The sequence below is a fragment of the Tachyglossus aculeatus genome, chromosome 1 (genome assembly GCF_015852505.1).
Source record: "Tachyglossus aculeatus isolate mTacAcu1 chromosome 1, mTacAcu1.pri, whole genome shotgun sequence".
Taxonomy (NCBI): domain Eukaryota; kingdom Metazoa; phylum Chordata; class Mammalia; order Monotremata; family Tachyglossidae; genus Tachyglossus; species Tachyglossus aculeatus.
The window spans coordinates 71,385,964-71,409,369 of record NC_052066.1 but is presented as its reverse complement, the minus strand read 5'-3'; the positions used below and the strand labels follow the sequence as shown (position 1 = coordinate 71,409,369).

The following is a 23,406-nucleotide window of genomic DNA, read 5'->3' as shown; positions in this document are numbered from 1 at the left end:
CCCTCTCCACCCCCCCGCCTTACCTCTTTCCCTTCCCCACAGCACCTGTATATATGTATATATGTTTGTAAATATTTATTACTCTATTTATTTTACTTGTACATATCTATTCTATTTATTTTATTTTGTTAATATGTGTTGTTTTGTTTTCTGTCTCCCCCTTCTAGACTGTGAGCCCACTGTTGGGTAGGGACCGTTTCTATATGTTGCCAACTTGGACTTCCCAAGCACTTAGTACAGTGCTCTGCACACAGTAAGCGCTCAATAAATACGACTGATTGATTGATTGATTGAGGGGAGGGATTATCTCTGTTGGTGAATTGCACTTTTCAAGCCCTTAGTACAGTGCTCTGCATACAGTAAGTGCTCAATAAATATGATTGACTGCCTGACTCCCCTCTTTAATGTGGCTGCTTCTTTCCTCTACTTTTCTCCTACGTGATTGTCGCAACACGGCAACATACCTGGTCATGGATGAGCCCATGATAGAGGATGTCTTGCATGTCCCTGCAGAGCCGCTCCAAGCCACCATATTTAGACCAGACATTAGGGGTGTTGGAGGAAACTAAACCTTCCACGGTGGTCTTCAAATTGCCCAGCAGCTTCCAGTGTTCTTTCCTGCAAAAACATCAAGTATATTTTACAAGTCCTTTGGCCTCGCTGAAAGCCCTAGCTAGCAATCAATCAGTCACTGGTATTGATTGAGCGCCTACTGTGTGCAGAGCGCTGTACTAAGCGCTTGGGAGAGAAGCATAGTGCCTGGCACACAGGAAGCGCTTAACAAATGCCGTTATTTTTTTAACGATGTAACAGAGTTGGTGGACGTGTCTCTTGCCCACAAGGAGCTTCACGTCTAGAAGGGGACAGACAAACGCTCCTTAATCCTATTGCTTTCTCAGCCATAGACTTGCTTTTTTAGCCACTCTGTGACTTGGTTTCCTATGTCAATCCAGGGGAGAATTTAGGACATGAAGAGGACACAAGGAATCTCATCTGTTGGGACCCTGTAGACTGTAAGTTCTTAATAATAATACTGATAATAATAATAATGATGTGCTGTAATAATAATAATAATAATAATGGCATTTTTTAAGTGCTTACTATGCACAAAGCACTGTTCTAAGTGCTGGGGAGGATACAAGGTGATCAGGTTGTCCCCCGTGGGGCTCACAGTCTTAATCCCCATTTTACAGATGAAGTAGCTGAGGCCCAGAGAAGTTAAGCGACTTGCCCAAAGTCACACAGCTGACAAGCAGAGGAGCTAGGATTTGAACCCATGACCTCTGACTCCCAAGCCTGGGAGTCACTGAGCCATGCTGCTTCTCTAGATACTGTACTAAGCACTGAGGTAGATACAAGATAATGGAGTGGTAGGGATTGCACCTACCAACTCTGTTGCACTGTAAAAATAATAACAATAATGATGGTATTTGTTAAGCGCTTACTATGGGCCAGGCACTGTTCTAAGCGCTGGGGGAGGTACAGGATAATCAGGTTGTCCCACATGGGGCTCACACTTTTAATCCCCACTTTACTGATGAGGTAACTGAGGCACAGAGAAGTTAAGTGGCTTGCCCAAGGCCACACAGCAGACAAGTGGCAGAGTCAGGATTAGAACTCATCGTATTTACTTGTCAGGTTGTCCCACACTGGGCTCACACTTTTAATCCCCACTTTACTGATGAGGTAACTGAGGCACAGAGAAGTTAATTGGCTTGCCCAAGGTCACACAGCAGACAAGTGGCAGAGTCAGGATTGGAATCATCGTATTTACTTGTCAGCTGGGTGACTTTGGGCAAGTCACTTAACTTCCCTGGGCCTCAGTTGCTCCATCTGTAAAATGGGGATTAAAACCGTGAGCCCCACGTGGGACAATCTGATCACCCTGTATCTCCCCCAGTGCTTAGACCAGTGCTTCACACATGGTAAGCACTTAACAAATGCCATTATTATTATTATTATTATGAAGCCACGCTGCTTTCCCAAGCACTTAGTACAGCGCTCTGCACACAGTAATCGCTCAATAAACACCACTGATGGATTAACCCTGCGATCCCCGGAGCAAAACAAAGCATCTGACTCACAAAGAGACCCTCACGGGAAGGGAAGCAACCTGACAAGATCACTGGAGATGGGGAGGGGGTTCAAACCGAGAGGATGCTGAGACGTCGACGTGTAGCAGTACCTCTTTTGAAAATCCGACATACAGTTTTCTGTATGTCCGAGGCATATATGTATGTAGAGTTGGCAACATATAGAGACGGTCCCTACCCAGCAGTGGGCTCACAGTCTAGAAGGGGGAGACGGAGAACAAAACCAAACATATTAACAAAATAAAATAAATAGAATAGATATGTACAAGTAAAATAAATAAATAAATAGAATGAAAAATTTCTCAATAAATAGAGAAGCAGCATGGCTCAGGAAAAGAGCCTGGGCTTTGGAGTCAGAGGTCATGGGTTCAAATCCTAGCTCCGCCAATTGTCAGCTGTGTGACTTTGGGCAAGTCACACAGGAGGCCTTCCCAGACTGAGCCCCTTCCTTCCTCTCCCCCTTGTCGCCCCTCCATCCCCCCATCTTACCTCCTTCCCTTCCCCACAGCACCTGTATATATGTTTGTACATATTTATTACTCTATTTATTTATTTTACTTGTACATATCTATTCTATTTATTTTGTTAGTATGTTTGGTTTTGTTCTCTGTCTCCCCCTTTTAGACTGTGAGCCCACTGCTGGGTAGGGACTGTCTCTATATGTTGCCAACTTGTACTTCCCAAGAGCTTAGTACGGTGCTCTGCACACAGTAAGCGCTTAATAAATACGATTGATGATGATGTAGGTATTCATCCATTTTCTAAGCTCCAGGCAAATCACGGAGAAGCAAAAACATTCATTCATTCAATCGTATTTACTGAGTGCTTACTGTGTGCAGAACATTGTACTACATGCTTGGAGAGTATAATTCAGCAACAAAAAACAACAAAACATACAACTTCGTATGACTGGCCTCTGTCCAACAGTCTTACTCAGGCCTGGGCAGGAGAGGAAAGGAGTGTTGATTGAGTGTTATTTAAACAGGGGCAACCTATAGGACCCCTCTGGAACCCCTAGTTGCTGCATGGTCTAGTGGAAAGAGCACAGACTTAAGAGTCAGGGGAGCGGGATTTTTTTTCTTTCTTTCTTTTGCGGTATTTGTTAAGCTCTTACCATGGTATTGTACTAAGCACTTGGATATATACACCCAGTTGGACACAGTCCCTGTCCCACGTGGGGCTCACAGTCTCAATCCCCATTTTACTGACGAGGTAACCGAGGCACAGAGAGGTGAAGCAACTTCCCCAAGGTCACACGACAGACAAGGGATGGAGCCAGGACTAGAACCCCGGTCCTTCTAACTTCCAGGCCTGTGCTCTAACCATTAGACCACACTGCTTCTCTATCCTGCTCTAATCCCGGTTCTGCCACGTCTCCTGGGCGTCCTTGGGGAGGTCCCAACTCCTCTGTGCCTTGGTTTCCTCATTTTAAAATGGGGATTCAATACCTGTTCTCCCTCCTACTTCAAATGTGGGCCCCAGTGGGACCTGATTTTCTTCTATCTCCACCTACGCTTAGGTGGAGATACTTGTCACCTAGTGAGCTTGTAGTACTTGGCACCTAGTGAGCACTTAGTACTTCCCAAGCGCTTAGTACAGTGCTCTGCACACAGTAAGCGCTCAATAAATATGATTGATTGATTGATTAATGCATACCATAATCATTATTATCATTATTAAATGACCTTCTTCTCAATTCTCCTCAAGGTTGGTTACAAGTAGGGCTTCCTTTGGGAAACTTGGCAGCAGTAACAGCAATAACATTATTAAATCACTCCCCACAGCACTTGTATATATTTGTACAGATTTATTACTCTATTTATTTTGATTAATGATGTGCATATAGCTATAACTCTGTTTTATTCTGAAGGTTTTGACACCTGTCTACATGTTTTGTTTTGTTGTCTGCCTCCCCCTTCTAGACCGTGAGCCCGTTGTTGGGTTGGTACCGTCTCTAGATGTTGCCGAATTGTACTTCCCAAGCGCTTAGTACAGTGCTCGGCACACAGTAAGCGCTCAATAAATACGATTGATTGATTGATTGACTGATTAATGCATACCATAATCATTATTATCATTATTAAATGACCTTCTTCTCAACTCTCACAAGCTTCGGTATTTCTTTTCCCTCCTCAAGGTTGGTTACAAGTAGGGCTTCCTTTGGGAAACTTGGCAGGAGTAACAGCAATAACATTATTAAATCACTCCCCGCAGCACTTGTATATATTTGTACAGATTTATTACTCTATTTATTTTGATTAATGATGTGCATATAGCTATAATTCTGTTTCATTCTGACGGTTTTGACACCTGTCTACATGTTTAGTTTTGTTGTCTGCCTCCCCCTTCTAGACCGTGAGCCCGTTGTTGGGTTGGTACCGTCTCTAGATGTTGCCGAATTGTACTTCCCAAGCGCTGAGTACAGTGCTCTGCACACAGTAAGTGCTCAATAAATATGACTGATTAATTGATTAATGCATACCATAATCATTATTATCATTATTAAATGACCTTCTCAACTCTCACAAGCTTCGGTATTTCTTTTCTCTCAAAGTTGGTTACAAGTAGGGCTTCCTTTGGGAAACTTGGCAGCAGTAACAGCAATAACATTATTAAATCACTCCCCACAGCACTTGTATATATTTGTACAGATTTATTACTCTATTTATTTTGACTAATGATGTGCATAGAGCTATAATTCTGTTTTATTCTGACGGTTTTGACACCTGTCTACATGTTTTGTTTTGTTGTCTGCCTCCCCCTTCTAGACCGTGAGCCCGTTGTTGGGTTGGGACCGTCTCTATGTGTTGCCGACTTGTACTTCCCAAGCGCTTAGTACAGTGCTCTGCACACAGTAAGCGCTCAATAAGTACGACTGAATGAATGAATGAATCCAGCGAGGCTGACAGGTAAAGAACAGTGGCCTCTTCTAGTTTCACAACTGCTCAAGAGTAATTTCTTTTAGATAGTCTTTTCTGAGACACTTAAAGCAAAGGGGTGGTTGAAATGAAAAAAGAAAGGGCAGTTCAATTTATTTCTACTCCATAAGATCTTGTGCTTTGAATTTTTGCTTGGTTATTTTAGTATTTCAATCCCTTACATAGAAATTTTGTCTCATACATTTTGAACAGTGCCGAGGATTTGTGGGTGCTTAAAAATGCTAACAGAATGACGATGTAAATCACCAAAAAATTAAGCACCTAACAGAGCGTCCCAGCCATACTAACCTTCTATCTCCAGCCTTGCCTTTATGCACTTATTTGCATGTTATTCAATTACTCCCTTTGATTACTCTACCTGTAAATATGTTCATGTCATTCTCCTCCATTATAGTGTAAGATCCTTGTGGGCAAGGGAATGGTGTCGCTTAACTGTTTTCTATTGCCCAAGCTCTTAGTGCAGTGCATTGTAATAATAATAATAATAACAATAATGATAATAATAATAATAATGGCATTTGTGAACCGCTTACTATGTGCAAAGCACTGTTCTAAGTGCTGAATGGTATTTGTTAAGCGCTATGTGCAAACCACTGTTCTAAGTGCTGGGGGTATACAAGGTGATCAGGTTGTCCCTAGAGAAGCAGCGTGGCTCAGTAGAAAGAGCCCGGGCTTTGGAGTCAGAGGTCATGGGTTCAAATCCCGGCTCCACCAATTGTCAGCTGTGTGACTTTGGGCAAGTCACTTAACTTCTCTTTGCCCCCGTTCCCTCATCTGTAAAATGGGGATGAAGACTGTGAGCCCCCCATGGGACAACCTGATCACCTTGTAACCTCCCCGACGCTTAGAACAGTGCTTTGCACATAGTAAGTGCTTAATAAATGCCATCATTATTATTATTATTATTATTATTACTAAGTCCTTGGGAGAGTACACTGTAAGAGAGTGGGCAGACATAATAATAATAATTGAGGTTGATCAAGTCAGGAGCAGACATGATCCCTGTCCTCAAGGAGTTTACAGTCTAGTGGGAGAGACAGACACTAAAATAAACTATAGATAGGGCAGGGAATGTGTCTGTTTACTGATATACTGTACTCTCCCAAGCACTTAGTGCAGTGCTCTGCACACAGTAAGCACTCAGTTGTATTTACTAAGTGCTTACTGTGCGCTGGGCATTGTACTAAACACTTGGGAGAGTACAATACAACAATAAACAGACACACTCCCTGCCCACAGTGAGCTTACAGTCTAGAGGGGAGACACACATCAATACAAATACATCAATTACAGATGTGTACTTCAGTGCTGTGGGGCTGGGAAGGGGGAAGAACAAAAGGAGCAAGTAAGGGTGATGCAGAAGGGAGTGGAAGAAGAGGAAAGGAGTGGCTTAGTCTGGGAAGGCCTCTTGGAGGAGGTGTGCCCTCAATAAGGCTTTTTTTTGTGGGGTGGGGGGGAGAGTAATTGTCAGATTTGAGGACGGGCAGAGTATAAGGACATTTACCTAAGTGCTGCGGGCAGGATAAGTATCACAGTGCTCAAGGGTAAAGACAGACGTGCATTGGGGACAAAGAAGGGAGGGCTAATACGATACAGAAACGAGAGGTTGATCAAGATGACTTCTCAGAGGAGATGTGAGTTTTTTATGGTATTTGCTGAGTGCTTACTCTTTGCCAGGCATTGTTTTATGTGCTGGGGTAGACACAAAGAAATCAGGTTGGAAGCAGTCCCTGCCCCACATGGGGCTCAGATTCCTAATCCTCATTTTACAGATGAGGTACCAGACACAGAGAACTCAAGTGACTTGCCCAAGGTCACACAGCAGACAAGTGGCAGAACCGGGATTAGAACCCGGGTCCTTCTGACCCCTGCGCTAGGCCACACTGCTTCTTTAGTAGGGCTCTGAAGATGTGAAGAGGGCCGGTCTGCGCTTAGAACAGAGCTTGGCACGTAGTAAGCGCTTAACAAATGCCGTCACTATCATGTAAAGGGGAGGAAGTTTCAGAATGGGGGAAAGACAGGAGCCAAGGTGGAGGTTCAGTGAGTTGGGTGGCATTAGAAGAGTGAAGGGCTGGGCTGTAGTGGAAGATAAAGGAGGTTGGGTGGGATGGAAAGGGAGAATCAATTAAGCACCTTAAAGCCGATGGTGAGAAGTTTCTGTCAGATGCAGAGGTGGATCATCACCAGTGGAATTTATCTAGTGCCTACTGTGTGCAGAGCACTGTATTAAGCACTTGGGAGAGTACAAGAGCTGATAGACACATTCCCCAGCTACGGGTTTTGGAGGAGAGGAGAGCTGTGGACTGATTTTTCGGAAAAGTGATCAGAAAGAGAAAGCAGAGAGAAATCTGGACTGGAGGCAGCGAGGGAGGAAGGAGGACGATGCTGAGGTAAGTGTCCGGCCCAGCATGGTGGCAGTTTGAACGGAGGAAGGGGCAGAGTCTAGAGATGTGTGTAGGTAGATTCATTCATTCATTCATTCAATCGCATTTATTGAGCGCTAACTGTGTGCAGAGCACTGTACTAAGCACTTGGGAAGTACAAGTTGGCACCATACAGAGACGGTCCCTACCCAACAACAGGCTCACGGTCTAGAAGGGGGAGACAGACAACAAAATATATTAACAAAATAAAATCAACAGAATAGTAAATATGCACAAGTAAAATAAAGAGTAATAAATCTATACAAACATATATACAGGTGCTGTGGGGGGGAAGGAGGTAGGGCAGGGGGGATGGGGAGGGGGAAAGTAAGGAGGAGGCTCAGTCTGGGAAGGCCACCTGGAGGAGGTGGGCTCTCAGTAGCGCTTTGCACGAGCGGCACCGGGGAGTGGGTTCAGGAAAATAGGGCAAGTTGGACTGTGCGAATTTTTTTTTTGGTCATTTCTACGGCTGACAGGAGATTCCAGCCCTCTTGGCCTATGATAACAATAATAAAGCTATCAGTTAAGCACTTACTGTGTGCCAAGCACCGTACTAAGTGCTACGGTGCATACAAGCAAAACGGGTTGGGCACAGTCCCTGTCCCTCGCGGGGCTACTAGTCTCAATCCGCGTTTTAGAGATGAAGTAACTGAGGCACAGAGAAGTGAGAAGAGTGAAGTGACTTGCCCAAGGCCACCCAACAGAAATGTGGCAGAGCCACTCTTAGAACCACTGACCTTCTGACTGCCAAGCCTGTGCTCTGATCACTAGGCCATGCTGCTGTGGGGCGCGAGGTGGGTGGGAAAACAACGAAACAGATCCAAGTGCAGAAGGGAAGAGCAGAAGAGGAAACGTCCATTGGGGTGGCTGTGGAATGACGATGCACAACCGCTCCCCATACTTCATGCTGCTGCCCGGATTATCTTTGTCCAGAAACGCTCTGGGCATATTACTCCCCTCCTCAAAAATCTCCAGTGGCTACCAATCAATCTGCGCATCAGGCAGAAACTCCTCACCCTGGGCTTCCAGGCTGTCCATCCCCTCGCCCCCTCCTACCTCACCTCCCTTCTCTCCTTCTCCAGCCCAGCCCGCACCCTCCGCTCCTCCGCCGCTAATCTCCTCACCGTACCTTGTTCTCGCCTGTCCCGCCATCGACCCCCGGCCCACGTCATCCCCCGGGCCCGGAATGCCCTCCCTCTGCCCATCCGCCAAGCTGGCTCTCTTCCTCCCTTCAAGGCCTTGCTGAGAGCTCACCTCCTCCAGGAGGCCTTCCCAGACTGAGCCCCTTCCTTCCTCTCCCCCTCGTCCCCCTCTCCATCCCCCCATCTTACCTCCTTCCCTTCCCCACAGCACCTGTATATATGTACATATGTTTGTACATACTTATTACTCTATTTATTTATTTATTTTACTTGTACATATCTATTCCATTTATTTTATTTTGCTAGTATGTTTGGTTTTGTTCTCTGTCTCCCCCTTTTAGACTGTGAGCCCACTGTTGGGTAGGGACTGTCTCTATGTGTTGCCAATTTGTACTTCCCAAGCGCTTAGTACAGTGCTCTGCACATAGTAAGCGCTCAATAAATACGATTGATGATGATGATGACTTTGCTCCTAAATTTGTCATAACACTTTGTCCTGGCCAGCTTCTCCGGTGGCTACAGTTTGCAGTTCTCTACATAGGGAAGGAAAAGTCGCAGCCCTCCTTCTTTCAACTGGGGGTGCCTGCCTGCCTGCCTCAGGTGACACAATCTACGTTTAATCACCCCAGGTCCCTGTGGTCCAGAGTTGAGAGCCAAATCAGTCAAGTTGACTGGCTCTGAGCCACAAGGCAGCTCGACTTTGCCAGCTGAGAGGACAGCTGTGCTGAGGGCCATTTTCAGGAAGTGGCTGGGCCTGCTCCGCAGCAGGGAGAGAAAGCAAGGAGCCCACTTCCCTGTGGCTCACAAGCTCCACTCCACAGAGTGTCAAAACACTCTAGCCACAATAGAAGCAGCGGGACTATCTCCACACCCTCCTCTCGGGGGTATTGCCAACATTTCCACAGAACTCAGTTTGAGGAAATGGGAGGATGCTCCCCAGTCAGGAACCAAACGGGAAGTGGTCCAGGGAGATAAGATCTCTCATCCTTTTGGTACCAGGGGAAAGTCCCCTCTAAGCTTTTCAGGGCCGGCCAGAGTCCCCTATCTCTGGGAAAAGGCAGAAACCCATACTCGCCCTTCAAGACAGTAGGGCGGCCTAGTGGATAGAGCACGGACCCAGGACTCAGAACGACCTGGGTTCTAATCCCAGATCAGCCACTTGGGAAAGTCACTTTACTTCTCCTTGGCTCAGGCTTTTGGTACCAGGGGAAAGTCCCCTCTGAGCTTTTCAGGGCCGGCCAGAGTCCCCTATCTCTGGGAAAAGGCAGAAACCCAAACTCGACCTTCAAGACAGTAGGGCGGCCTAGTGGATAGAGCACGGACCCAGGACTCAGAACGACCTGGGTTCTAATCCCAGCTCAGCCACTTGGGAAAGTCGCTTTACTTCTCCTTGGCTCAGGCTTTTGGTACCAGGGGAAAGTCCCCTCTAAGCTTTTCAGGGCCGGCCAGAGTCCCCTATCTCTGGGAAAAGGCAGAAACCCAAACTCGACCTTCAAGACAGTAGGGCGGCCTAGTGGATAGAGCACGGACCCAGGACTCAGAACGACCTGGGTTCTAATCCCAGCTCAGCCACTTGGGAAAGTCGCTTTACTTCTCCTTGGCTCAGGCTTTTGGTACCAGGGGAAAGTCCCCTCTAAGCTTTTCAGGGCCGGCCAGAGTCCCCTATCTCTGGGAAAAGGCAGAAACCCAAACTCGACCTTCAAGACAGTAGGGCGGCCTAGTGGATAGAGCACGGACCCAGGACTCAGAACGACCTGGGTTCTAATCCCAGCTCAGCCACTTGGGAAAGTCGCTTCACTTCTCCTTGGCTCAGTTCCCTCATTTGTAAAATGAGGATTAAGACCTTGAGCCTCAAGGGGAACATGGACTCTCTCCAACCGGATCTACCTCAGCACTTACAGTACCTGGCACTACATACCCCCCACAGAATGGGAAGGTCTCACCCTCTCAGACAGCTGCATTTCCTTCCCTGGCACGTTCCACTCAGCTCTTTAGAGGAAGGCCGCCGTGGTCCTCACAAGCCAGCTATTCTCATGGAGCCTGGGCAGCAGGGCAGAATCTCCCAACACACGGAGAAGAACATGTTTCAGGGTCACACCGTGTTTTACACTCGAGACTCGACAGCTGCATGGCATCATCACCGTTGTTTGGCAACCTCCTGGGACTATCAATCAATCAATCGTATTTATTGAGCGCTTACTGTGTGCAGAGCACTGTACTAAGCGCTTGGGACTAAAATAATTACTTCCATTTGATTCTGTCTTTGAGGTCAGCGTCCACACCTAAAGATGGTGGAGCTTAGTGAAGGCTACAGGAAGCAAAAGGTTTTGAATTTCAGGCAGCAAAAGCAAGAATGAGGTTAGACCCCCCCCTCCTCTACCATTCCCATTTAAGGGCAGCAGTCTTAAAACTCAAGAGGAGGAGAACTCAATCCTAACCCACAGGTAAGGTGGAGGAATTGGGAGGTGTTTTATCCTGTAACGATCAAAGCTGGATCCTGTCACTCAGCGGTGACACCGACACTGATAGCCTGAGTGGCAGATCTAACCTGATGCTAGACCTGTTAGAACATAACCTGGTTTCCATCCTTTTAGACTGTAAGCCCACTGTTGGGTAGGGACTGTCTCTATAGGTTGCCAACTTGTACTTCCCAAGCGCTTAGTATTGTGCTCTGCACACAGTAAGCGCTCAATAAATACGATTGATGATGATGATCCTCCCAGCCGCTCAGGAAATGGGTGATAATACTGACCCTTGACAATTCAGTGAGAGAGAGAGAAAGGGACAGAGACACAGAGAGTTACCAGTTGGGAAGTGAGGCTGATGTGTATGAACTATGACGATCAACATCGCCAGTGATAGTTGAGTGCTTTCTATGTGTAGAGTACTGTATTGTTTCGGAGAGTGTAATACCACAGAGTTGGGAGAAACATTCCTGCCCACAATGAGATTACAGTCCAGAGGGATAATCATTACTACTCTTACAGGGATGGTTGGTTATTATATGCATCCTGCTGAATTGGAAATTGGTCTTTGGAAGGGTTATTTTATGATGGAATTATATGGAGAAGTGTAAAAGCCAGAGCCAAAGGCCAAAAAGCGAAATGAACTTTCAAGTGACATTTCTTATGGATTATTTGGTAAATTGGGGGGCAAGTGGGGGGGGGGGGGGGAGATGCAGGACTATTCCGCAGAAAGAAAAGAAAACATATGGACACCACTTAAACACCCCCTAGGGCCATAGGATAAGGTCTTGAAAGAAAGGATGATCCTTGAATGTTCCCTAAAACAATTATGTCATGACATGAATGACAGCCATTTGGTGACATGAAATTGTTGAAGGGCCTTAATCAACCAATGGCATTTACTGAGCGCGGACTTTGTGTAGAGCATTGTACTAAGCGCTTGGGAGAGTACAAAACAACAGAGTTAGCCAACATGTGCCCTGTCCATAGTGAGCTAGAGGAGGAGATGGGCGGTAATATGAATAAATATAATATATAATTTAAAGAGAAGTACATAAGTGCTGTAGGGTTGAAGGTGGGGCAAATATCAGATGCTCAAAGGTCACAGACTCAAGGGAAAATCAGAATGCCATAAAAAGGATAGGGGCGGGGGTGGGGATATTAAATACACCCCCAGGAATGCAGATCTACAAGCTCCCAACTCAGAGGAAGCTCTCTGGTCTTGCTTTCGCTGCCTGAGTTCACTAGCTGTTTTATTATCTTATACTGGACTGGCAGGAGCCAGTTTGTCTCTTTTTATGCCCAGCCTCGGATCCTCTCTCCCCGCAAGCGATCTCCCCCAGGGTGCCTTGGTAGGAGGGGGATTTCATGGGGACTCATAGTGCGACTCCCAGATGATGCCACACCCAAAAGAGGGGCCTGACTTTGGAAGACCCTCTATGCATCATTCAAGTAGTGGTGATCATAGTAATAATACTATAATCATTATATTTGTTAAGCGCTTACCACTTGCCAGGCACTGTTCTAAAGACTGGGGTAGATACAAGTTCATCTGGTTGGACACAGTCCCTGACCGACATGGGGCTCACAGTCTTAATCCTCATTTTACAGATGAGGTAACCGAGGCCCAGAGAAGTGAAGTGACTTGCCCAAGGTCACACAGCAGACATTTGGCAGAACCGGAATTAGAACCCAGGTCCTCTGACTTCCATGAGCGCCGTACTAAATGCTTGGGAGAGTATACTACAACGGAGATGGTTATTTGTGATATGAGAACAAAGGCAGACCAGTGTGGTTGGCCGAGACCAGTGTGGTTGGCTGAGTTGTTTTTTTGAATCAATCAATCAATCGTATTTATTGAGCGCTTACTGTGTGCAGAGCACTGTACTAAGCGCTTGGGAAGTACAAGTCGGCAACACATAGAGACAGTCCCTACCCAACAGCGGGCTCACAGTCTAGAAGGGGGAGACAGAGAACAAAACCAAACATACTAACAAAATAAAATCAATAGAATAGATATGCACAAGATAAATAAATAGAGTAATAAATATGTACAAACATATATACAGGAACTGCTGGCCAGGTTAATTAATTGGGTGAAATGGGAGGTTAGGTATTCCCCAGAAGGCAGCTGGAATCTCCTTGACATTCTCCTTCTCAGGGCCATGGCAAACGCACCTGAGCTGGCATTTCCAGTGAGCTGAGAGAGACTGTCTTGGATTAAAAACTCCTCACTGCCCTTTAAACCCCTAAAGAAAAGCAGGGGTGGAGGGGTGGGAGCATTCATTCATTCAATCATATTTACTGAGCGCTTACTGTGTGCAGAGCACTGTACTAAGCGCTTGGGAAGTACAAGTTGGTAACATATAGAGACGGTCCCTACCCAATAGCTGGCTCACAGTCTAGAAGGGGGAGACAGACAACAAAACACATATTAACAAAATAAAATAAATAGAATAGTAATGTGTACAAGTAAAATGGAGTAATAAAGTAATAGATCCGTACAAACATATATACAGGTGCTGTGGGGAGGGAAAGGAAGTAGGGCGGCAGGGGGGGAGAGGAAGAAGGGGGCTCAGTCTGGGAAGGCCTAAATTTGCCAGATGGGGCTATGGAAAAAAACACAAAACAAGTTTCCTAGTTAATTTTACTTAGCATCTGAGGATCTGAGGGCAGGGGAGGGAGCGTTTGGTAGGGAAAGGAAGGAGAGGTGATATGATTTGCGGGTGGGCTTTAGAAAGGAGCACTTTCTATGTGCAGAGTACTGTACTGTGCTTGGGAGACTACAATAGGGTTATATCACTCAAATGATTATAGACAGGGGGTGGCCACCCAGACTAGTTGTGTAGGTCTGATATCGATCACACTAAAATCAATCAATCAATCGTATTTATTGAGCACTTACTGTGTGCAGAGCACTGTACTAAGCGCTTGGGAAGTACAAGTTGGCAACATATAGAGACAATCCTTACCCAACAGTGGGCTCACAGTCTAAAAGAGACCTCAACAGTAGCCCAGTGGTCTGGACAAAAGATATCAGGGTTATCACTTTTGTCAGTCAGACATCTCTGGACCAAGATTCAATAACTAATAAATAATAACGATGACATCTACCTTGTTGGTACAGTCTCTCATCATATCCCGACTGGATTACTACATCAGCCTCCTTTCTGATCTCCCAACCTCCTGTCTCTCCCCGCTTCAGTCTATACTTCACTCTGCTGCCTGGATTATCTTTCTACAGAAACCCTTTGGCATGTTACCCCCCTTCCTCAAAAATCTCCAGTGCTTGCCTATCAACCTTCGTATGAAGCAAAAACTCCTCACCATTGGCTTCAAAGCTCTCCATCACCTTGCCCCTCCTACCCCACCTCCTTTCTCTCCTTCTCCAGCCCAGCCGCACCCTCCGCTCCTCTGCCACCGCTAACCTCCTCAATGGGCCTCGTTCTCGCCTGCCCCGCCATCAACCCCCAGCCCACATCCTACCTTTACTTGTACATATCTATCCTATTTATTTTATTTTGTTAATATGTTTGGTTTTGTTCTCTGTCTCCCCCTTCTAGACTGTGAGCCCACTGTTGGGTAGGGACTGTCTCTATATGTTTCAAACTTGTACTTCCCAAGCGCTTAGTACAGTGCTCTGCACACAGTAAGCGCTCAATAAATACGATTGATTGATTGATTGATCCACCAAACTAGCTCTCTTTCCCTCCTTTCAAAGTCCCACTGAGACCTCACCTCCTCCAGGAGGCCTTCCCAGACCGAGTCTCCCTTTTCCTCTGCTCCTCCTCTCCTCCCCATTGCCCCTATTCCCTCCCTCTGCTCTACCCCCTTTCCCGTCCCACAACACCAGTGTATATTTGAACATATTTATTATTCTATTTATTTTATTAATGATGTGTATATATCTACAATTCTATTTATCCATTTTGGTGCTATTGATGTCTATCTACTTGTTTTGTTTTGTTGTCTGTCTTCCCCTTCTAGACTGTGAGCCTGTTGTTGGGTAGGGAGTGTCTCTGTCTGTTGCCAAATTGTACTTTCCAAGCGCTTAGTACAGTGCTCTGCACACAGTAAGCGCTCAATAAATATGATCGAATGAACGAATTTAAGGACTTACTGTCAGGCAATAAACCATTGCCAACCTCCTCAAAGCTAAAGGAGTAGGGGGAGGGTCCATCATGAGATTCTGACAGAAGGTGTGCATGATTATGTCTCAATGTTCTGTTCCTAACATCATTCCCAGGTAACCTGTAAAATGGGGATAAGGACTGTCAGCCCCCCATGTGGGACAGAGACTGTGTCCAATCTCATTAGCTTGTATCTGCCCCAGCTCTTAGTACAGCACCTGACACATAAATGCTTAACGAATACCATTTTAAAAAAAAGCTTAGTAATAAAGACATTGAGCATGCACTGGGTGCAATGCACTCTACGAAGTGTGTAATTTTCCCTGAAGCAAGAGACATTGTCCCCGGCCACAATGAACTGGCACTTTAAAAAGGAGACAGACACAGAAATATTCAAAAATAGGGGAATCAAAATGGACTTTTCCTTCTATTAGACATATATATATATATATACAAGTATTAACGGAGGTGATAAATAAATACATAAGTGCTAAGTGGGTGATGTGTCTTGAGGTGTTGGGAAGTAATTGGGGAAGGGGAATTCTGAGGGCCTTGAAGATGGGGAGAACTGTGGTGGGTTTGAACGGAGATGGGGATCTAAACACTTATTTTATCCCACCTTGACTACTGCATCGGCCTCTTCGTCGCTGACCTCCCTGCCTCCTGTCTCTCCCCAATCATCCTTACTCCACTCTGCTGCCCGACTCATTTTTCTACGAAAGCGTTCAGTCCACAACTCCAGACTCCTCAAGAACCTCCAGTGGTTGCCCATCCAACTCCACATCCAACAGCCGCTCTTTCCCATCAGCTTTAAAGCCCTCAATCACCTTGCTCCCTCCTACTGTACCTCAGTGATTTCCCTCTACCACCCATTTTACGCACTTCGCTCCCCTAACACCAGCCCACTCCCTGTACCTCAATCTTTCCTACCTCGCCACCGACCCCTTGGCTAAGTCCTCCCTCTAGTCTGGCACTCCCTTTCACTCCATAAACGACAGACCACCACTCTCCCCACCTTCAAAGTCTTATTAAAATTACATGTCTTCCAAGAGGCCCTTCCTAAGTCCTGCTCTTCCTCTCTCTTGTGTCATCTATACACTTGGATGTGTACCCTTAAAACACTGGATATTCACCCCACCCTCAGCCCCAGAGCACTTACCTACAGCCCCCTAATTGATTTTAATGTCTGCCTCCCCCTCTAGACTGCAAGCTCCTTGTGGACAGGGAACATGTCTCCCGACACTGCTGCATTCTACTCTCCCAAGTGCTCAGCACAATAATAATAATAATGATGGCATTTATTAAGCGCTTACTATGTGCAAAGCACTGTTCTAAGCGCTGGGGAGGTTACAAGGTGATTAGGTTGTCCCACGGGGGGGCTCACAGTCTTAATCCCCATTTTACAGATGAGGTAACTGAGGCACAGGGAAGTTAAGTGACTTGCCCAAAGTCACACAGCTGACAATTGGCGGAGCTGGGATTTGAACCCATGACCTCTGACTCCAAAGCCCAGGCTTTTCCCACTGAGCCACGCTGCTTCCAATAATGATGGCATTTATTAAGCGCTTCCTATGTGCAAAGCACTGTTCTAAGCGCTGGGGAAGTTACAAGGTGATCAGGTTGTCCCAAGGGGGGGCTCACAGTCTTCATCCCCATTTTACAGATGAGGGAACTGAGGCCCAGGGAAGTGAAGTGACTTGCCCAGAGTCACACAGCTGACAAGTGGCAGAGCCGGGGTTTGAACCCATGACCTCTGACTCCCAAGCCCGGGCTCTTTCCACTGAGTCACGCTGCTTCTCCAGTGTTAATCAATCGTATTTACTGAGCGCTTACTGTGTGCAGAGCACTGTACTAAGCGCTGTTCTGCACTCAGAGCACCACTGATTGACTGACTGATTGATGGGGGGGACTGCCAGCCTGGTGGAACTACACGAACATGGGGACAGCGGGGGGGAAGAGACAAGACAGCTAGAAAGTTAACTTGGGAGGAACAAAGAGGGCCAGATGGAGAGGACCAGGTGAACGCTATAGACTGTGAGTCCACTGTTGGGTAGGGACTGTCTCTATGTTGCCAATTTGTACTTCCCAAGCGCTTAGTACAGTGCTCTGCACATAGTAAGCGCTCAATAAATACGACTGATGATGATGATGACGATCTGCAAGACGGAGAAAGTCGGACGAAAGCTGCCAAGTAGACTGACACCTAAAAAACAACCCTCAAATATCCGATCCCCAAGTAGTCGGGGACAAAGTAGAGAGAGAAGTTGCGATAGGGCGGAGTAGAAGGGCGCCTAACAGGTGGTGTGCAGAAGGGCTATTTTCTCTCCAGACATTTTAGACTTTGGAACGGCTGATTATGCCACAGGGAGAACTACTAAGAGAGATCGAAAGCAATGTCCCATAATATCTCCCAGTAGATGAGATATTGGAAGACGACGAGAAGGCAGCATTCTCAAAGTACCTTTTGTTCTTCAGAGATCTTTATCGTTAGGCTTCACAGGATCCTTCTGGGGAGACAAGCACTTCTCTTATATAGTGGGGACGGGGGGAGAAAGGAGAGAGCTCATGTGAGGTTCCACAGCAAGGAAGACGGTGAAAAACTAGGCCTGGCTTCATCTCAAATAATAATAATAATGATGGCATTTGTTAAGCGCTTACTATGTGCAAGGCACTGTTCTAAGCGCTGGGGGGGATACAAGGTGATCAGGTTGTCCCACGTGGGGCTCACAGTCTTAATCCCCATTTTACAGATGGGGTAACTGAGGCTCAGAGAAGTTAAGTGACTTGCCCAAGGTCACACAGCAGACATGTGGCGGAGTCAGGATTCGAACCCATGACCTCTGACTCCAAAGCCCGTGCTCTTTCCACTGAGCCACGCTGCTCAAAGATAATGTGGAGAAGGGTAATTTTCCCTATTAATAATAATAATAATAATGATGGCATTTGTTAAGCGCTTACTATGTGCAGAGCACTGTTCTAAGCACCGGGGGGGATACAAGGTGATTAAGTCGTCCCACGTAGGGCTCACAGCCGTATCCCCATTTTCCAGATGAGGTAACGGAGGCTCAGAGAAGCGAAGTGACTTTCCTAAGGTCACACAGCAGACATGTGGCGGAGCCGGGATTCAAACCCATGACCTCTGACTCCAAAGCCCGGGCTCTTTTCCACTGAGCCACGCTGCTTCTCTATTACCGGGGTATGGGGGAGTTTTCTCATTCATTCAATCATATTTATTGGGCGCTTACTGTGTGCAGAGCACTGTACTAAGCGCTTGGAGCTAATGAGCTAAACTGGGGAGGCGGGGGGGAGAAGAAGGAAATCAATCAATCGTATTTATTGAGCGCTTACTGTGTGCAGAGCACTGTACTAAAGCACTTGGGAAGCACAAGTTGGCAACACATAGAGACAGTCCCTACCCAACGGCGGGCTCACAGTCTAGAAGGGGGAGACAGACCACAAAACCAAACATATTCATAAAATAAATAGAATAAATATGTACAAGCAAAATAGAGTAAAACGTACAAACACATATACTTATTCATTCATTCAGTCGTATTTATTGAGCGCTTACTGTGTGCAGAGCACTGGACTAAGCACTCGGGAAGCACAAGTTGGCAACACATAGAGACGGTCCCTACCCAGCAGTGGGCTCACAGTCTAGAAAGAGTGGAGCAAGTCCTGACAACCACATAACTGGTGCCATGCAGTTAGCATTTAGGTAAGAACAGTAATTCTGGTATTAGTTAAGCGCTTACTACGTGCCAGGTGCTGTACTAAGCACTGGGGTGGGTGCAAGCAAATTGGGTGGGACACAGTCCCTGTTCCATGTGGGGCTCACAGTCCCAATCCCCATTTTTCAGATGAGGGAACTGAGGCACAGAGAAGTTAAGTGGCTTGCCCAAAGTCACACAGCAGACAAGGGGAGGAGCCGGGATTTAAACCCGTGACGTTCTGGCTCTAAGGCCCAAGCTCTATCCGCTCCGCCCTGTTGCTTCTCGGAGTGGAGTCTTCATTTGGCTCAGTTAGTTTTATTATGGGAATTGCCTCCAATTCCCTTCAAAGCCCTACTGAGAGCTCACCTCCTCCAGGAGGCCTTCCCAGACTGAGCCTCCTCCTTCCTCTCCCCCTCCTCCCCCTCCCCCCGCCTTACCTCCTTTCCTTCCCCACAGCACCTGTATATATGTATATATGTTTGTACATATTTATTACTCTATTTTACTTGTACATATCTATTCTATTTATTTTATTTTGTTAGTATGTTTGGTTTTGTTCTCTGCCTCCCCCTTTTAGACTGTGAGCCCACTGTTGGGTAGGGACCGTCTCTATATGTTGCCAACTTGTACTTCCCAAGTGCTTAGTACAGTGCTCTGCCACAGTAAGCGCTCAATAAATACGATTGATTGATTGATGTATATATGTTTGTACGGATTTATTACTCTATTTTACTTGTACATATTTATATTATTTATTTTGCTAATATGTTTTGTTTTGCCGTCTGTTTCCCCCTTCTAGACTGTGAGCCCGCTGCTGGGTAGGGACCGTCTCTATATGTTGCCAACTTGGACTTCCCAAGCGCTTAGTACAGTGCTCTGCACACAGTAAGCGCTCAATAAATACGATTGATTGATTGATGTACATATGTTTGTACGGATTTATTACTCTATTTTACTTGTACATATTTATATTATTTATTTTGTTAATATGTTTTGTTTTGTTGTCTGTCTCCCCCTTCTAGACTGTGAGCCTGCTGTTGGGTAGGGACCGTCTATATGTTGCCAACTTGGACTTCCCAAGCGCTTAGTACAGTGCTCTGCCACAGTAAGCGCTCAATAAATACGATTGATTGATTGATGTATATATGCTTGTACGGATTTATTACTCTATTTTACTTGAACATATTTATTTTATTTATTTTGTTAATATGTTTTGTTTTGTTGTCTGTCTCCCCCTTCTAGACTGTCAGGCCGCTGTTGGGTAGGGCCCGTCTCTATATGTTGCCAACTTGGACTTCCCAAGCGCTTAGTACAGTGCTCTGCACACAGTAAGCGCTCAATAAATATGATTGAATGAATGAATGAACTGCCACGGGTGCAAACTTCTCATTTGGAGTGTGAAGGTGAAAGGGGGTGGGGGAGTGAGGAAGAAAGAGCTTGGGAGAGGCAATGATGCGAAACCTCACAGCTTCCAGCATCGCGTAATTGACAGAGCACCAGCCTGGGAGTCATAAGGTCATGGGTTCTAAACCCAGATCCTCCAGTTGTCTGCTGTGTGACCTAGGGCAAGTTACTTAACTTCTCTGTGCCCCAGTTCCCTCATCTGTAAAATATGGATTAAGAAGAGGAAAGGAGGGCTTAGTCAGGGAAGGTGTCTTGGAGGAAATGTGCCTTCAACGAGGCTTTGAAGAGGAGGACAGCGATTGTCTGTCGGATATGAGGAGGAAGGGCATTCCAGGCCAGAGGCAGGACACGGGCAAGAGGCCGGTGGTGAGAGAAATGAAATCAAGGTACGGTGAGAAGGTTGCATTAGAGGAGTAAAGTATGTGAAATGGATTGTAGACAGACAGTGGTGAGGTAGGACCAATTACATTGCCAAATTGTACTTTCCAAGCGCTTAGTACAGTGCTTTCCACACAGTAAGCACTCAATAAATATGATTGATGATGATGATGATGATGATGGGGTGCTTTAAAGCCAACGTGAGGCGTTTCTGTTTGATGAACTCCTAGACTGTGAGCCTGTTGTTGGGCAGAGACTGTCTCTATCTGTTGCTGAATTGTACTTTCCAAGCGCTTAGCCCACTGCTCTGCACACAGTAAGCGCTCAATAAATACGAGGGAATGAATGAACTGAGAAACTAAAGAGAAAACCAAATCCATCTTTCTGGTTCTCAGTCATCCCGCTGCTCTTCCATATTCCCAGTGACCAGGTCCTGACGGCAGAGTCCCGGGGATTCTGCAAGCACTTGGCGAGCGGACACGAAGAGCATCTCCATCCCCCCCGTCTTACCTCCTTCCCTTCCCCACAGCACCTGCATATATGTTTGTACATACTTATTACTCTTTATTTTACTTGTACATATCTATTCTATATATTTTATTTTGTTAGTATGTTTGGTTTTATTCTCTGTCTCCCCCTTCTAGACTGTGAGCCCGCTGTTGGGTAGGGACCGTCTCTATATGTTGCCAGCTTGTCCTTCCCAAGCGCTTAGTCCAGTGCTCTGCACACAGTAAGCGCTCAATAAGTACGACTGATTGATTGAAGAGCAGTGTGGTCTAGTATCTAGAGCACAGGCCTGGGAGTCTTTAGGGCGCGGGTTCTAATCCCGGCTCTGTCACTTGTCTGCCCAGTGACCGCTTCACTTCTCTGCCCCTCAGTTCCCTCATCTGGACTGTGAGCCCACTGTTGGGTAGGGACCGTCTCTATATGTTGCCAACTTGGACTTCCCAAGCGCTTAGTACAGTGCTCTGCACACAGTAAGCGCTCAATAAATACAATTGATTGATTTGTTAAGCGTGTATTATGTGCTCGGCACCGTACTAAGCACTGGGGTAGATGCAAGATAATCGGGTCCCATGCAGCGCTCACAGTCTCAGCAGGCGGGAGATCAGGTATTGAATCCCCATTCTGCAGATGAGGAAACTGAGGCATGGTTTGTACAGATTTATTACTCTATTTTACTTGTACATATTTACTATTCTATTTATTTTATTAATATGCTTTGTTTGGTTGTCTGCCTCCCCCTTTTACACTGTGAGCCCGCTGTTGGGTAGGGACCGTCTCTATATGCTGCCAACTTGGACTTCCCAAGCGCTTAGTACAGTGCTCTGCACACGGTAAGCGCTCAATAAATACGATTGATTGATTGATTCATTGCTCCTCAAAGTATGGTTTTTGTTAAGCGTTTACTAGGTGCCAAGGACTTTACTAAGCGCTGGGGTAGATGCAAGATAATCGGGTCCCATGTAGCGCTCACAGTCTCAGTAGGCGGGAGATCAGGTATTGAATCCCCATTTTGCAGATGAGGGAACTGAGGCATGGTTTGTACAGATTTATTACTCTATTTTACTTGCACATATTTACTATTCTATTTATTTTATTAATATGTTTTGTTTGGTTGTCTGCCTCCCCCTTTTACACTGTGAGCCCGCTGTTGGGTAGGGACCGTCTCTACATGTTGCCAACTTGGACTTCCCAAGCGCTTAGTCCAGTGCTCTGCACACAGTAAGCGCTCAATAAATACGGTTGAATGAATGAATCTGGAAAATGGGGATTAAGACTGTGACCCCTATGAGGGACAGGGACCGTGTCCAACCCGAATCTCCTGTATCCACCCCAGTGCTTAGAACGGTTCCTGGCACTTAGTGAGCGCTTAACAAATACCACCGTTATAACTGAGGAGCTTCTGGGAGGATAATAATAATGATGGCATTTATTAAACGCTTACTATGTGCAAAGCACTGTTCTAAGGGAGGATGAGTCACACAACCACCCCAAAGAAGAGCTCTGCCTTACAGTACTTCATTGTCAGGGAGCCTGCTGCCTAAACAGACAGAGGGTCTATAGAGTGACAACGTGGGGGATGGCTCTCTCCCTGGTTGGCCCCATCCCACGGGCAAAACTGCACGGAAGCCATGGCTTCATATTTACTACTGTACATATTTATTACTCTATTTATTTATTTTACTTGTACATATCTATTCTATTGATTTTATTTTGTTAGTATGTTTGGTTCTGTTCTCTGTCTCCCCCTTCTAGACTGTGAGCCCGCTGTTGGGTAGGGACCGTCTCTATATGCTGCCAACTTGCACTTCCCAAGCGCTTAGTCCAGTGCCCTGCACACAGAAAGCGCTCAATACATATGATTGATTGATCTGTTAAGCGTGTATTACGTGCTAGGCACCGTACTAAGCGCTGAGGTAGCTACAAGCTAATCAGGTTGAACATAGTCCGTGTCCCGTGTGGGGCTCACGGTCTTAATCCCAATCTCAGAGAAGCAGCGTGGCTCAGTGGAAGGAGCCCGGGCTTTGGAGTCGGAGGTCATGGGTTCGGATCCCGGCTCCGCCACTTGTCAGTCTTTCCAGACTGAGCCCCCTCCTTCCTCCTCCTCATCATCATCAATCGTATTTATTGAGCGCTTACTATGTGCAGAGCACTGTACTAAGTGCTTGGGAAGGACAAATTGGCAACATATAGAGACAGTCCCTTCCCAACAGTG

General features: G+C 46.2%; 1 protein-coding gene across 1 annotated transcript in view; it reads right to left on the bottom strand.

Annotated features, from left to right (window-relative positions):
- Positions 1-23,406, bottom strand: part of RUBCN (rubicon autophagy regulator) — a 121,874-nt gene that overhangs the window by 85,271 nt on the left and 13,197 nt on the right. Inside the window, exon 2 of the mRNA XM_038742812.1 lies at positions 465-618. Within this exon, the coding sequence (XP_038598740.1) occupies positions 465-618 (154 nt within the window). The remainder of the gene's footprint in view (positions 1-464; positions 619-23,406) is intronic.